The sequence below is a fragment of the Pygoscelis adeliae genome, unplaced genomic scaffold, assembly GCF_000699105.1.
Source record: "Pygoscelis adeliae isolate BGI_AS28 unplaced genomic scaffold, ASM69910v1 Scaffold433, whole genome shotgun sequence".
In the NCBI taxonomy this organism is placed as follows: Eukaryota; Metazoa; Chordata; class Aves; order Sphenisciformes; family Spheniscidae; genus Pygoscelis; species Pygoscelis adeliae.
Window position 1 is genome coordinate 570,207 of NW_008824472.1, and position 16,438 is coordinate 586,644.

The window sequence follows — 16,438 nt, forward strand, 5'->3', positions numbered from 1 at the left end:
CAAAACCTTAGTGAAATACTAAAAAAAAAAGATCTTGGAACATGTAAGTGATGAGAATATTATAAACTGATATGGACATACGAGACTGAAATAACTGTGCATTCACAAGGTTAGCTATATTAACTTGATGGCTAAAACTTGGCATTCATACTTAGTATGTGATTTAATGGTGAACATTAATGTTTTTCCACATCTTATGATAAGCCCACTTAAATCCAAATAGATCTTACTGTAGACAGGCATGCTTTTAATCCATTCCCAAACTGACAGTACATGTGAAGAAAGGCTTATCTGGTGATACTATGAAGAATTCCTCTCACAGCAATGGTGCAGGTGAGGAGTGGAAGAACAGTCAGGTGGGATATAGTCTTAACATCAGCAGAAAATTCTGCAGTGTTAAGTTTCAAACATGGGATGAAGGTTTAATGTTACTGATGTGGAAAGCTCCCTACAAAAGAAACCCTGGCGGCTGAGGAGTCAAAGTTGCCCAAGAGAGGTTGACCAAGGACACCCCCATTGTACGAAACATCCAAACAGTTCGTCTGCAGTGGTTACAGGGCAAGGTCTTCACCCATTCAACTCCTGCTTCCCTGCCCCAGTCTTTTCCTACTAAATTCTCTGAGGAAAAAATGCAGCTACATCTCCATCCAGAACCTCTTACACATATATAAACACAATATATGCAATCACAGAAAACAAAATGTTTTAACTGCAGCAAAACATTACAGAAAGTTGACTCGTTTTGCTAGCCAATGACAAACAACCAAATTAATATATAAATGAAAACACAATTTTCTTTTTGTGACAGAAACTAATTGTGTTAGTTATGTAGAAAAGCAGCTCATTATCTAATAATCACCATATAGTAGTTTCAGCAACAGAAAAGGCCAAGGAAGTGTACGTGAGGAAGTCCAGCTCCTTTGGAACAAGGAGGTGTCGTACCCAGGGAGCCTGGGCGAGTTTTGGCTGAACTGCTACCCTTGTCCCCTCTACATTTATTTCAAATAGTCCACTTCAAGTTGCATTGAAGGAAATTATCAACAAGTGTTATGGTACAAACAAACCAGAACCAATGACTCGATGGCACAGGATCAGCAGGAGCAGACGTCTGCTTGGAAGGCTGAAAACACAGTGCATGGAAGCAGACTTGTGGATGCAGTATGAGAATGAATACAGTGCTGTGCTGGAAATTCGTTCCACTGTTATGTTCAGAGATCATAGTAACTATGATCTTATCTGGATTTAGAGGTTTCGGAAAGAACACACTTCAACTAAACTGAAGTAAAAACCACAAACATCTGAAGGTCTTGTTGATGCAAGATGTGCCTAGAACTTTGGCTGATACAGAGAAACACGTCCACTAAGGCACCCCGAGGCAATCTGACAGTGTGTTGGAGAAAACTTGGTTGTCAGTACCACATCCTTGTGAGAGTAGAGGGAACGAATTTCTTTCAGGGGACTGGCTTCTTTGGGCAAACAGTCGACAAGTTCGCTGCAGTGTGCATCAAACCCCAACAAGCGGATCCCAAAGCCATGCGGGGATGAAATCATCCGGCCATCGGGACTGAAACAAAGTTCTTTGATGTAACCCCGGCCCACATTGGCTTCTTCAATGCAATGAGTCAATCGCAGGGAACAACGAGGCGAGACGGGGCGCACAGGGGCTCCTTCCTGGAATTCATAGACACAAGTCCACTAAAGGGAGAGGCAGAGAAAGGGACATTGAAAGAAAAGTAAAGCACTGCAAATACTCATTCCCTCCTGCTGCACGTTCAATGAGTAACACAGGAATGGCCAATGCTCTTGCTTATCTACTCTTCAGTAAGCATCTACTATGAAACACTGAAAACAGGCCAGTTCCTTGGCATCTCCTCCACTTTGAGCTGACTAAGCAAAACAGCTGTCTAGGATCAAAGCTGCTTTTTTAATTAAATGGATGCTAGATATAATCTTTTAAATCTAGTTTTTATCTGGAACAAGCAAAGCCTAATGGCCAGGTATCTGCTCTAATTTAGCAAACATTTAAATGAAATCTACAATAAAGTAGAACTCAGCCTACTGTAATTTACAACTGACCACAGGCATTTTGTGCCCTTAACTTCAAAATGAAAGAAATCTTGAAACAAGAGGGAAATAGATTTTAGAGGAATGTTATGAACAACTCTATAGCCAGCTTGTTACTTGTGAGACAGCCAGGGATTCTAATGTATAATCTAGCTATCTAATCTCAAACCAAATGCAAAAACAGCTCTATGACAAAGTTTATATCGTGTTGAAAGATTCAGTTTCACCCACAAGACAAAATAAGTGTTCTTAGTTCTGTTCCATGTATTCTACTGAAATAAACACAAAGGGAACAATACTAATGAATATTAATAGAAGAAAGTAAGGCAGACACTATGACTACAGGAAATAATTAAGTAGGTCAATTGTCAGTATCAACTAACCCAATATAATATTTGCATTTTCAAAAAATTCTGTGTTGTATAGTGGTTTGATTATAAATTTACAAAACCAGCATTAAAATTTATAACAAATCTGCTAAGCTTCCATTCAGTCCTCTACACATCTCTAAAAGGCTACCATTTCAAAGAGTGGCTTTCTTCAAAAACAAAAAAAACCACCAACCAACCAACCACAAAACCCTCAAAAAACCCCAAACAAACCCAAACAAATGCAAAACCAACCCCAATTTATATCGGCTATCAAATTAACTAAATTGTTTATTATTGGTCAAGTATTCAAATAATTCTTTGTGGTTTTGCAAAACAAATACAAAACCTCTGTGTCTTGAAAACAGAGTGGTCTGCACAACTGTCACAGCAATAATTTTTAAATAACCCTAGGAAAAAATGGTGTTTGCAAGAGGATCATCTGGTGGAATCCAAGTGCTCTGAAGGCTCTGGCTGGGCTTTAAGTTATAAGTAAATTTGAGTTAACCTGGAAGTTACTTCTTCAAAAGCAGGTGCTCCCAAACACAACCTGCAGGCTCTTGCTTTTTGTATACAGTCCATGAAGAAGTTTTTTCATTATTTCTGAGTGCATTACAGACTGCTTGTTTGTCTTAAAACAGGGTCCCAGTGCAATATAGCAGCTATTATGTGACACTTCACAAACAGAATCTGGGGAAACATAATCCAACACTGGCCTTAAAGTCTACCATTACTTCTTTAAAGCAGTATTTAGGGGAATGAAATCTGCAAGTTGCAGGTGAACTGTACCTGGTCTTATGACTTAGTGCTTCAAGTAAAGGCTTGAAATGGATTCTGCCAGGAAAATCATTGATACCCTCTTTATATTTAAGTTGCAGAGTTTTAGGATGACAGTTGAGACCAAGGCACTTTGACATTACATGAACATCACTGGAGTTCATCATATTCAGACCTATGGTGTGGCAGTTTTAAGTAGATGCAGAAATATGCCATGAGGTTTTTTCACAGCAGTGTAGGAGCAGTCTCTGGAAAGCATTCATCAGCACAGCAGGAGCACTTCATCCTTGGAGCACCAATGGAGGTAGAAAACATTCCAAAGGCACTTGAGGAATTCAGAGGAGCTTCTCTGCTCAACTTAAACCATGTTCACCAATACACAACTCCCTAATCCTCTACCTTTTCCAAGCTTATGCATCCTATATTTTGGCAGGTAGATATTTTTAAGTCATGTATTTGGCAGCACAACTACTGTTTGAAAACTTTTAACAGACCTGTGAACTATAAGACATATTCTGTGAAAGAGCTGGGCAACAGCAATACTGAATGCAGGATACAGAGTCATAAGAGATCATTTAAAAAAATCAACAAAAAAGAATTTAATAATCTTGGTCTAAAATTAATGTATTTGTAAGCAGAAATAACTGACTAATTTATTCAAATGCAAATTTACCCCAAAACAAGGAAGTTTCAATATAGTTGTATGATCGATACATCTTACTCAACGTATTTTTAAAAAAATGTATTTCTTTTACCTCCTGATCATCTGTATTACTTGAGCACCGAAGAAGCGTAGCCCACCCTTTTGGATGTAGCTGTAGTGATGTAATGCAATTGCCTCGATCTCTTTCTCCAGGAACCTCTGGTGTTAAGACCTCCAAACTATTTCTAGGTGATCCACCTAGAAGGGAAAGTCAACTGTAAGTCTCAATGAAGTCTATACATTGATCTTCACACCTCTCATCAGTCTACTGCTAAAACTAGGTCAAATATGTCACACTTGCATCTGACTGCTAGAAAAGACTGCACCTTTATGAAAGGATAATTCAAAGCAGAGGCTATACAAACAACTGAAGCTAATACCAATGGGCTCAGTCCTGATTTCAAATAACTTCTTTCCTGAAATTTGCCTTCCAAGACCTGCATTAAATCACCTCATATTGTGAACTAAGTCGGAGTTAGCTTTCCACACATACGCTCTTCATTATCATTAAAACAGAGACTAAAGAGTGGGTTTTTTTGTAAGAACTACTTGTTCTCAAACTTGTATGACGTCCTTTCCAAATTCCTTCCAAAGTCTGCTCAGCTGTATGCAACTTGCCTCCCTTCTCCTCCTCAGCCCTAGAAAGCTTTTCTCAGGTAGATCATGCCCTGGCATCCAGATAAGCCTCCTCCTTTCATAAGTATGTTTGAGAATCTCACAACCATGAGTAGTTAAAACTTAACATTATAGTTATTTTAAATTGCATGTGATTCACAAAGGTGAAGGTTACATAGGACTTGGTTTGTAGTCAGAACTTCACAAAACACTGTCCACATTTAAGACCTGTTCTTTTTTCTACAGTATTGACTCCTCATGGAGAAACTGCCCATATATATTCCCATCATTAAGGAAAACAAAAAGCAAAACAGCTATGTTCTGCTCTGGTTTGGTGTTTGGTTTTTTTTTTTCCCCCTGAAGTTCATTCACACAAACTTTGAGGAAAAAAAACACAAGGAAAAGGGAGCATCTCTACATAACAACAATAATGTACTAATATAAAATAAAGATCTTGTTGCTGTTATCAGATTTCTTGGGAAAAAAACTGATTAGATCCCCAGACTTTGGTGTGCAATGATATTTACTGGTTTAACAGAAGTCATAGCAACACTATTCATTTAAAAGTCACAGAGACAAAACCACAGTTTTTCACTATCATACTCCAGCCTCTTCTGGATACAATGAGTCAAAGTCCATGATTTTTTATTTTTTTATTTTTTTTAAATCTTTTCCTACCTTCTCGCTGGGAGGACCGTGACATGTGTTTCTCAGACAGTGGACCTGAATCATTCTGGTGACACGGTGAACCAACAGCTCGAGGACCAGATGAACCTGATGATGTTATGTCTGCAAACAGCATCAGCCACGTGAACATAACAGCTAAGCACAGCCCACTTACTATGCATGTTCCTCACTTAACCCTCCTTAGAAATGTTAAGTAAAGGGTAAGAGTAAGGCATCTTGTTAAGAAAACACTTTTCAAAGCTCAGTTTATAGCACCATTCTGTTTGTGCCTCATAGAAATAAACTGCCAGCACAACAAACTCTACTGGGAATATGAGGCAAGTTGCATTTCTTCCTTCTTAAATACTGTTCACTACTAGAAGCTGGGGTATGAATTTTTCCCCAGGCCACTCCCTTTATATCCTGACACCCCAAATGGCAGAGTTTGTGGCAGTAGCAGAGCAAAATACTGACAGAAAGTAGGAAGAAGCAAGCAGTGAAATTTCAGAGCAGGCAATTCTTGCAGGTCTGCTGTCAAGAGCAGCCACGCTGCTACAGAACAGTCATTAGTAGTTGCTGGAGCTCACACACAGTCAGCCCACTCAACATGGGTTAAGTTTCACTTATTACAGAACCAAGGACAGTGGATAAAAAAAGCTAGAGACTGCCAGCTCAAGGTGACAAAATCCCACAGGCACTATATCCTGTAGTGCTGAAGTCTTGATACCAAAAATCACCCTGGACACTTTACCTGAATCAGAACATACCACTCAACAGTACAGATGCATGTGACCTCTGAACAGAGCAGCTACCGTGCCGAAGAGTTCCTTGGCAGAATCCTTCCGACTCCACCTCTGCCTTCTTTTACTAGCTAGGAGTATCCCATAAAACACTTCTAACACAGAAGCTGCCACAGACTTTTCCACAAGCATTCACCTGAACTTGATGTAGTCCTCCTAGCTCTTAAAATTGGGTAGCTGCCAACCTCTAAAGATTTGTTTAGGTCAAGGTCATGCAAAATCAGAAGATATCCAGAGGAGGTTGAGATCAACATTTTGGAACAGTCTGGTGTCAGCCTCATTCGCATAAGAAAACGGGTGTGAAAAAACTTCTTGTGGGGACATCCATCTTCTGTGCACCTAGACAGCGAAAAAAGCACAAGAAATAGTTGCAATTAGCTTCAACTCAAGTCCCTAATAATGTCCAGAAGAGTCCAAGATGTGCTAAGCATCCTCGTTCATCCGGAAACTTTTTTTGAGTACTGCCTTTACCTACTTAAATCAGATTTTAATGAAATGGCAGAAGTCACATTTTCATACTACCACAACAATGAAGACAGAACTTTTTCAAAAAGGAAGAACTACATTTTGGCATGTCAGCAAGAAAAGCTCTCTTTTTAGTTACTGGACTATTACCATATAGAGATGATGCAAGTTCTTGATAAGGGCTATAAACTAATCACAGTATTTAAGAATGCATTATAGCTCCATTCAAGGAAGCAGGTTTTTCATCTTGTACAGAAGAACCCTATCCTTGTGTATTCTAGAAACATAACAGCACAAACAGCCACATACCTGTTTGTGTCCCAGATGATGACATTTCCATCAAACCCTGATGTTACTAGTAATCTCGTATTGGTATCATACTCGATGTTCTTAACCCAGCTGGTGTGACCATGTAAAGTGCACACTTTTGTGTTCAGCTTTCTCAAATCCCAAAGTGCTATTGTAGTGTCATCAGAACAAGTCGCAAACAGTCGATTATCTAGAAACCTGTAAATGGGAGAGAAATACTGTGGCTGCTTAGTGCCTTTTCTAATTTAAATATTCCTAAGCAGGAATTTAAGCTAACACAGAAATAGAGTGGCCACACAAAAAACACAAATTAACATACAGCAGAATATTTGCCAATAAAACAGCTCCATTAAAAAACAGTACTGTTGGATATGAACCAGTAGCACAACTGTAGTAGCAAACTAGTAAACCTGCAGAAGCATAGCAGAAGTTTGTTTGTTTGTTTGTTTTTTTAATGAATCACCTAAAGATCACACAACCACCAAACCATCAATGGAACAAATGCTCACACAGAATCCCTGTGGCAACTAAATCAGTTACCCATCTGGACAATACTCAGCTTTAAACTTACCAAGTCTTTATAAGACACAAACGTCCTAGGACTGGTCAGCTTTTAGACCACTGGCAAGACATTCCCATTGACTGGTTTGGCAGTCCCTGCAACAGAGGTCTGCTACGCTAGATTGTTTGTAATTTATGCCTTTCATCTTCCCCATTTTTGCCAGATCCTTTCGCTACTACAGACAGGCAGCACCAGAAGATGCCTTCATTTCAGACTATACAAGATTCTATCAGCTCATAATTAATTAAACCCATGCCTTTCTTTACTCTCTTCATTTCCACCCACATATCCACCCTCATTCTTCCTCTGTTCCCCACTGCAGACATAAGCTCCTTGCACTCAAAGGGGGTTTTTAAAATGAAGATCACCTTTTGCTATTCCTACTGGAAGCCCCCTACTGCTTTTAAACCTTGCTGCTCCATACAGCACACATCCCGCTAGCTCAGCTGAAACACGTGGTGTCCAAGCCTCCTTTAGCTAGTGCCCGAACACCTGCTCCTCTGCAAGGCCTGACAGTGCTCTGTACCACACATGGTCACTCGGCATCCGATGTAGTCAGTCCTGACCAAAACCTCTCACCAGATCTTGACCCCACTGGCACAGGCAGAACACAGCGCTCGTCGCAAAGCCTGCAATAGGAGTCAATCAACGGGGACCTGCTTTCAGAAAAACCCTGCCTAGCCAGCCTGGCACAGATAGCAGTGAAACCTCCCATGCTGGAAACACTCAGTGCCAGGCTTATCGGGGTGCTAGTGAGGCAACCCAAAGCTCTGCTTTTACCAGAATGCTGTTACAGATGACGGATCTCCAGAGGCCATTTCCAACCAGACCTCCTGCCACTCTGTGATGTGGCCACAGCTCTGCACAGATGCCTGAGGCGCACCACATGCCTGCACTGAGCACGCTGAAAAATTGGCCCCATGGTTTTACATGGAACATACAACAGTACTTTTCTGGATTAACTGTCTGATGTATGGCTTGCTTTACTAGCCACACGGCTTACACTACACATGGTATTACCATCTTGGAAACATGTACTAGATTTAGATCTGAACACTGCCACTGTTTGCACATTTCCCTCGACCCTTAATTCATTCCGCTTTTGCCCATCTTTTGCTGCAGAGCCCATCCAGCTCCACAATGCCCCAGGAGCACTACTCGCTGCAGAGCCAGGAGGAGCCATGCAGACCTCCTGCAGTTGAACCACCTGGACAGTCTCAACAGTCTCCAACAAAAAGCAAGGGGCTTTTGCTCCCACGTTTCTGCCCTTCCTTTCCCCACAGTACAGTTCATATGTTTGAAGCAGGCACATGAAGTTGGGCTTTTCAAATGCACAAAAGCAGGTATGCATATCAAAGTGCAAGTGCAGAGCACTGTTTAGGATGAGAATTTCAGATCATCTTTGGAAGTAGCAGCTGCACAAGTGGCACAGGCTATCCAAATTTATGGACTCCTTCAATACAGATGTGCATTTGAGGATTTGAGTCATTCGAGTTTGAATCACAATATAACATGAAATTCTGTTTAACTCAAACTACTGCAAGAAGAGCAAGCCTACTGCTCTGTATTTCACAAGGTATTTACAGACCTGCAGTTCTACAGTACACTTTTATGCAGCAGTGAATTTATATCACATGCATAGTGCTCCATATGCACTGTGTCTGTTCTGCACTTAGCAGGTCTTGAGTGCCTGCTTTCTTAACAGATGACAGGCTCATCATTAATGTCATATCGGGAGAAGATGAGAAAGTAGAAAAGAATACGGTCATACTAGTTGGATTACTACACTGATCAGGTTAAGTACTTAGCCTGTTCAGGTGGTAATTCTTTATCATGATAATCTCCAGTCTTCAGCCAAAATTCAAGGTATATATCACTCCTGCCTGAGGTAGTATAAGGCAACTTGACCACCTTTAAGTGACTACAGAAGGAAAGAATATCTGATGTAAAAGCACTCCATCAGACAGAAGGGGATAGAAAGGCTGGAATCAGCACTAAAAAGGCATAGCTAGGTAATAAATTGAATAAATTGAGACTAAAGGTTACTGAAGCAAATGCAAGACTTTTCAAAAACACCAAGTGAAGACAAGGCTTTGTTTGAAAGCGTACTTAGACAAGTTATTTAGTTCACTGAGAAAATCTGGGTTTGCATTACACAAATCGAAGTTTATCATACTCCATTCCCACCACAGTTTATGCATGCCCTTGCTTTTAGAAGCATAGTGTTTTATGTTTGGAATTCATGCCTGATGAAGGCATTTGGGAAAAAAAGCTGTACCTGACATAAAAGGGAAAATAAAACCTATGTGAAAACCACCAGAAGTAGCTGCACATGAATACTAAGGCAAGAACGATCTACAGAGACATATGGTAAGTTACCCCTAGAAACAGCATTTTATCTTTTAGACTTAGAACCATGCTACATCATGTTAAAATAACAACTCCAATGAAAAATAACCAACTACAGTGGGAAGAATACAACATTTCAGATTTTCAGGGTGAAAGTAAAACAGAATACACCTCTTGCCTGTATAAATTCATCATTTGCCTTTATCTTGGATGCTACAGGCAACCCTGCTTCACCCACCACAAAGAGGTTTCAGTAAAAATAGACAGGGAGATACAAATTGTATTGAACAGCTTTCATATAGGGAACGACCAAGTAGACTAGAATTCACTTGAAAAACAGCTAATTGAAGGTACATATGACTCAGGCATATAAAACTGACTGACATGGAGGAAGTAAATAGAGATTAGTTGTTCCTTGTCTTCCTACTTAAGAAAACAAAAAAACCTAGAGGGCCGCAAACTAAGCTAGCAAGTTTTAAAAACGCTATTAAATACTCCTTGAAACACATTTGTGCCATGGAGTTCTGCGATGGGAGAGTTTTAAGTAAGGTCAAAACCTGACCAAATTCAGGTGGAAAAAAATGTCTGCTTCAGATGACTACACACAAATCCCCAGCGACTGGGAGACTACTGGAAGAGGACCATTACATGCTTCCCTGTTCATACATACCTCTGAGGCACGTGCTATAGGGCACAGCAGCAATGGTATTTATTTTTGGTGCTTATTACAAGGCATTTCTGTAGTAGTATAGTGGCTGGAGTCCTGCTCATTAAGCAGAAACAATAGTCCAGGTAATGCTGTACTAACCATGTATTACAGAACATAGTTAAGTTCCTTGTAACTAAGTTTATAACAACAAACAAATGGGGATCTGCACAAAAACACAGAAAAAGATGACATTATCCTACAAAGACAAAATAAAGCTTTAAGAAGCATTGTGAAGGAAAGCAGAAAGTTTACTACACGTTGCTAGGAAGGACCTTAGTCTGGTGATTAGCAGTAGATCTGAGAGTTATCTGCTTGGAGGTAGTACTGGTATTTTTATGTAAATCAAACTAGACAGAGAAAAGACATTTAAGGACCAAAAACAGACTTACAAAGCCTCACAGACAGCCAAAGTGGAAAGAAAGGTGATCCTTTGAATAAGACAAGAGAGTGGCAGGAAGTTTCCATTCTGTTCTCAACCAAGGAATGAGAGAAATTTTCAAGACCAGCACAGCTGACTACAACAGAGACAGCCAACCAGTCAAGGGGCCTGCAACAGAATGCTCTTTGTAAAACATGATCCAGACTAACTCACCTGAAACCCTAGCAAGAGCAGCTTGAATGTAAGGCTCAGATACTGAATTACAGATGTACAAAAATCAAAATAAACCCGGGTTGCCTTTGTCTTCTGATATGTTGATAACATGGCTTTATTTCTCACCTAGCTTTATATAAAAACTAAACACGTTTAAAGAACAACCACTGGCATGCAAGACGTGAAGTTTTATTTCCTTACAGAAAAGCACGTTCCAAACATCTCCTCTTCTATTTGTGCCAGCTAGCCCCAGCTTTTACTTTAGCTTTTCTGAAAGACATCCAACTGATGTAAAACTTCAGTCTCTTCTAAAAAGGACAGGCAGCTTGTGAAAAACAGCAATTTATCTGAAGAACGTGTAAAGACACTGGCACCCTACATTTTATTCAGCTTTTTTGAGGGGAAATGCTCAGATTGCTTCTACAGTTTTCTTGGGGTTTTTTGGTTTGGGTTTTGGGGGGGGGGGGGTTTGCTTTGAGAATCTGAGTGAAGAGAGGCTGCAATATTGTCCACAAGGTTAAAAAGTGTCTTAAGTTCACGTGTGAAGTCTATCCTCAGACCCAGAACAGCTAAAAATAATAGAGTTTAAAAGGAACAATATCACATGACAAAAATACTGATGATTTAGGCTCCTGTACTTGCTGTTTCCCACTCCATCCTGAGAAACAGGCAAAGGTTTTAAACCATAAAGACTGAGTTTAAGTTGAATTGCGGAAGCCATTTCACTTTCCCAGCTCTTCTATATCATACCTGTCTTTAAAGCAGCCAATCTTTGTTTGGAAATTTCTATGCAACTATGACAATTATTCTTACGATTCAAAATACCAGGCATATTCATATAAATATCTGATCTTGCTACGGTCTAGGACTTGCACTTCAAACATAAATCACACACTACTTGTCATGCTCTGATTTACTGCGTTCACTCAGGGCATTCCAAAGGCCAGTTAAAACAGGTGATAATATCTTAACACTCTTCCCCTCCCATAAACTGCATCTCCTCCATCAGCAAAACCACCTGCGTTATATACTACCACCACCACTTTCAGATTTCTCCTCTTCCCCTTTCCAGCCTTTCCCCACCTCCAATACCGAAGAGAAGGAAAATGGCACAAAGCAAACTGCAGCCTAATGGCTTCACAAAACCCACTCTCCCCAAGAAAGCGTGTAACACAAACTTACGCTGTCATAAGAAAAGCATCTATGGTAAGACAAAATATGAGATCTTTTATTCCTTCTGACCTACCTGATATTATTTACACAGTCTTCATGAGCTTCAGAGAGAGTTTTGATGTGCTTTGAAGATATTGGGTCAAAAAGCAGTACTTCAGTCTGTTCACAAGCAACAGTCAACACTGACCTGCAGGGGAGCAGAGCAAAGCAGAAACATTTGTATTCAGTAAAAGAAATTACATCTCTGCGCATCCAGCTAAACTCCATTCCCTAACCTCACAGAAACACAGCTTCACCGTTACTTAGCTTGGCTTTCTGTTTACACTGCACAGAATCTGCAGCAGTGTTATATTTTTTTATTGCCTTCTTGCAGATGCCTATTCTCAAGCCCCTAATACACAAAAAAGTAGAAAAAAAATAGCATGCTGTTTTATTCTGGAGAGGTTAACTTCTCTAACTCCTTTTCCGAGAGACCATGACTCTTCTCCTGCTTGGCCGTTGGCATAATTAATGCACAGCTGGTACATTTGCTGGACAGACCACATGATCTTTTAATTCACTTTTTTTTTTTTTTAACATGCAAGGTGGTTGTTTTATAACAGCTGTGTACTTCACAGATCCAATGATGGCATTACTTAAATCACACAGTTAAGTGTATTTACATCAGTGGTTTTTTTAGAAGTTACTTGAGAGTGATTTGTCCCATCACTGCAGTGCAGTGCACAAACTCAGTGGTTTTCCTGTCTGGGAAAAAAGAAGAATCAAGCTCTGGCATGAAACCCACTGCTTTGTTCATGTGAGGATATTTGCTTAATGTTGCAGGAAAGAGGGAAAAAAAAAAAAAAAAAAAAAGACAACAGCACCCAAGAGTAAGTGGAAAGGCATCTACTCTGAAATTCTACTGCAGATTTCCCACATGACTGTGCCAATGTCGTGGCCTCCTTCTGTCCATTCACTGGCAGCACTTTTTGGGGGGTTCTGAGACACCGTAGTTTGCTTTTCAGGGTGTGAGACGATCAGCTGAAGAGCTCTGTAAAACATGAGGGTCTGACAGGCTGTACTGAGAAAGGAAGCACAGCCTGCGTCAAGTGCTGGCAGCCTGCTCACACATGTGAACCAACCAGCTGTGAGCCACCTTTTACACTCTGTCACTGCACTAACCCTCGTTAAAGAGGACAACATATGGTAACAACTCCCTCCAATCTCCATCCCTTATCAACTACAACAATATTCCCCTAAGATCTCTACAGATGTTACCCCAGCTACACTACCACTTTGTAACAGGCAGCCAGTCCTGAAGTGCAACCACCTTCTCCAGGGTACAGATGTACCGTTTCCTCATCTCCTTCTGTAACACTGCCTTCGATAGCTATCTAGTTTGGCATCCACCCAAAAGCAGCATAAAGATGACATTCAGACTGCGTATTCAGGAGCAGAATTTTTAAACCAAATTCTAAAGGATAGCACCATTCCCCAATAATCTGACTACTCAAGCAGCTCTGCTGCCTGCCTGCATTTTTCTACATCAGAATAGCATGAGGCCAGCAAATGGTGAAGGCAGAAATAAGACTGATTCAAAGGTTTATTTAAAATATCTAGCCTTTCTGCAACTGAGTAATTTTTTCACTAAAAGCGTAACTATAAAGTTTAGATTTAAGAGTTTTACTTTTCAAAATATCAAGAAGTCAGCGGATTGCTATCAGACATCACATGCTATTAACTACAAAGAAAAGGAGTTCTCTGACAAAAGGTGTTGTTTTCTAAATGCAGTAGAGTTGTTATGGAAGTGATGGTCAAAAGCAGCAATAGCAAGGCACTGGCACCAGTCTAAATTGGGCATTAGCAGAGACTCAGGCTGGGAACATGGCTAATTGTTATCCATATTTTTTGAGATTAATTTTGCAACAGACATTAAACCACACTACCATTAATACTCTGAGGACACAGAAAAGTCTGGAGCAAGATTTAGTATCTTACTGTGTCACCTAATTCACTTGCCAAAACCAGAACAACTTCCAGAAAGTACAATTTGAAGGACAGTACCTCCTCTAAAAAAAGCACCTTTTCTTCTCCACATGAAGACCTCCATGTATTCATTTACAGCTTCTCTAAGAGAAAAAAAATCAGAGACCTTGTCCAGGATACACATTCTTTGTGAATGAGACCAGAGAGGCATCTGCAGAGCATTCACAGGGGTCCCAACAGGCACAGAAAACATCAACTGTCCGCAGCATGGGCAGGTTGCCTAGCTCTGCATCAGCCTCTCCTAGGGTATTGGTATTTACTGGGTTCATGTATGTTGAAAAGATCTGACTAAGTACAATGACGTTGAGAGTGACAGTGACATTTGGCCTGATAAATTAGTGAAGCCAACCTCCAGGAAAGCTCAGAAGTTCTCACAACACTGCAACAACTCTGACCAGTACAGCAGTGTTATGGCGAGACGACAGCACACCCCAGCGACCCTCAGTCCACAAAGTGAGCTGTTGAGCAGCAGTTCCCCACAGGCAGGCCAGACCTAACCAGCAGCGCACACACAGCCCAAAGGCAAGATCCCTGCTGTGTCCCCAAAACAGCGCCTTGAGGAGCTAGAAGCTGACAGAAGGTGCAAGGAACAGGGACACAGCACCACTGACTGCAGTTGGTTCACCTGAGAGAGGCTACAGAGATACCAGAAGTCTCCACTGCACAGGACAGGTCTGGCCAGCGTGGGTTAGGGCAGGTCTGTGACTGCTCTAAGCTGAGCTTAACCAGCAGAGAATCATGCAGAAGCAAGCAAGGTTTGGGCTGTCTCATTTGGTATTAAGACAACTAAGGTTCAGTGCCATGGTCCTAACCTATGCTCAATACCACCTGTGGTCCGCTGGACCAAGCACTGCAGCCACATGAAACACCAGGTCCATGGATGCATCCCTTGGACATGAGAACCTTTTTGCTGGGTTTGTTTTTGGAGAGGGAAGGTCCCTGGTTTAGCTCACTGTGCAGCCTCACAAACATCAGGGACAAGGGAGGCGGGAGGAATATAAAACTACACCTTTTGCCAGAAACTTGCACAAATAATCTTAAACCACAGCCCAGTTGTACTGCTACTGCACCTGACACTTTCTACACCGGTACAGAACATCCATGTGTGGGTATTTTTCCAGTTTAGTCACTCCAGCTAAGCCAGCAAAGGGATCCCACCTGGACTCTTTGCACCACATACATCAGAGGCTCCTGTGCCTCAGGAACCTTAAGCACACCTGGCTGGGGTTCTACAAAAGAAATTACTTTTCAGCAGCAGTCACCTGAGAATGGTTTTGACAGTTTCTGGAGCTTAACTTTGTCCTCTTCAAAAAATGGAAGAACAAATATGGAGTTGAAACTTGGCTCTACAGCACAACCATGTCAAAATCGTTGTGAGTTCAGATGTTCATGGAAACCAGAACTTCATCTGTTCTGATGAAAACTCACTGAAAACAGAAAACCTGACTAGCCAGCAAGAGCAACAAAGATTTCAATTCTGACTATCCAAACTGAAAACACTGTTGAGACCACCCTAGCTTGCAAGGTCTTTCTGCCATGAAAACTTCACATACAAGCATACTGCAAGATACAAATATTCAGATAATCTCTGAATTTAACTCGCTCTGCTTTCAGCTGGTGTGCCAGGATATCTTTTATTCTAAATGAGTCAAACTGTCTCTTGTTTTTGTCTACACCGTTACACAAGTGTACAGCAGGACACCTCTAAACTCATTTGTCAGTGCAGATCCACAAAATTCAGGGAACCCTAAATAAATAATTAAGTATCACATTTCAAACAGAAACTTAGCTCTCTGAGGACATCTGACATGAATGCTTTGGCAAGTTAAAGAAACGGTTCCACCACTCTGTTCTCAACCTTGTGCCTCAGTTTGTCGCTTCCCCTTCTCCTGCAGGAAGAACCACAAAGGAGCCGGGAGCACCACCGGGCAGTGGGAAGCGCACCCCGTCCAGGGAGCCCTCTCTGTTACCACTCTCCTGCTCCACCCGTGCTCTTCTGTGCCTACTGCCTGCAACGTAGCTACTAGCCTGGAGCGAAACACCAACCAGACGGCTCACAGCGTGACAGGTTCACGGCGTGACGGCCATACAGTCGTTAGCAGGCAGAAACCGCGGAGCGGTGCAGTCACCGCACAGCACCAGGGCCTCCTGTCTGGGCCCGACGAGACAAGCCCTGTCTCCCTCGGGTTGAGTCTCGATGCTCCTCCAGCTGAGCCACCTCAGACCTCAGGGTCTCCCCGCCATGGGCATCCCGCGTCATT

At 41.4% G+C, this 16,438-nt stretch overlaps 1 protein-coding gene across 1 annotated transcript; it reads right to left on the minus strand.

Moving 5' to 3' along the window:
- Positions 1 to 30: 30 nt before the first annotated feature.
- On the minus strand, positions 31 to 12,347 carry DCAF10 (DDB1 and CUL4 associated factor 10; the record flags this gene model as incomplete). Its single annotated transcript, XM_009321282.1, has 6 exons — positions 31 to 1,695; positions 3,965 to 4,110; positions 5,206 to 5,316; positions 6,130 to 6,332; positions 6,768 to 6,965; positions 12,226 to 12,347. Coding segments are annotated over 6 exons (1,149 nt in total), but the record flags the coding sequence as incomplete, so codon positions are not given.
- Positions 12,348 to 16,438: the final 4,091 nt, after the last annotated feature.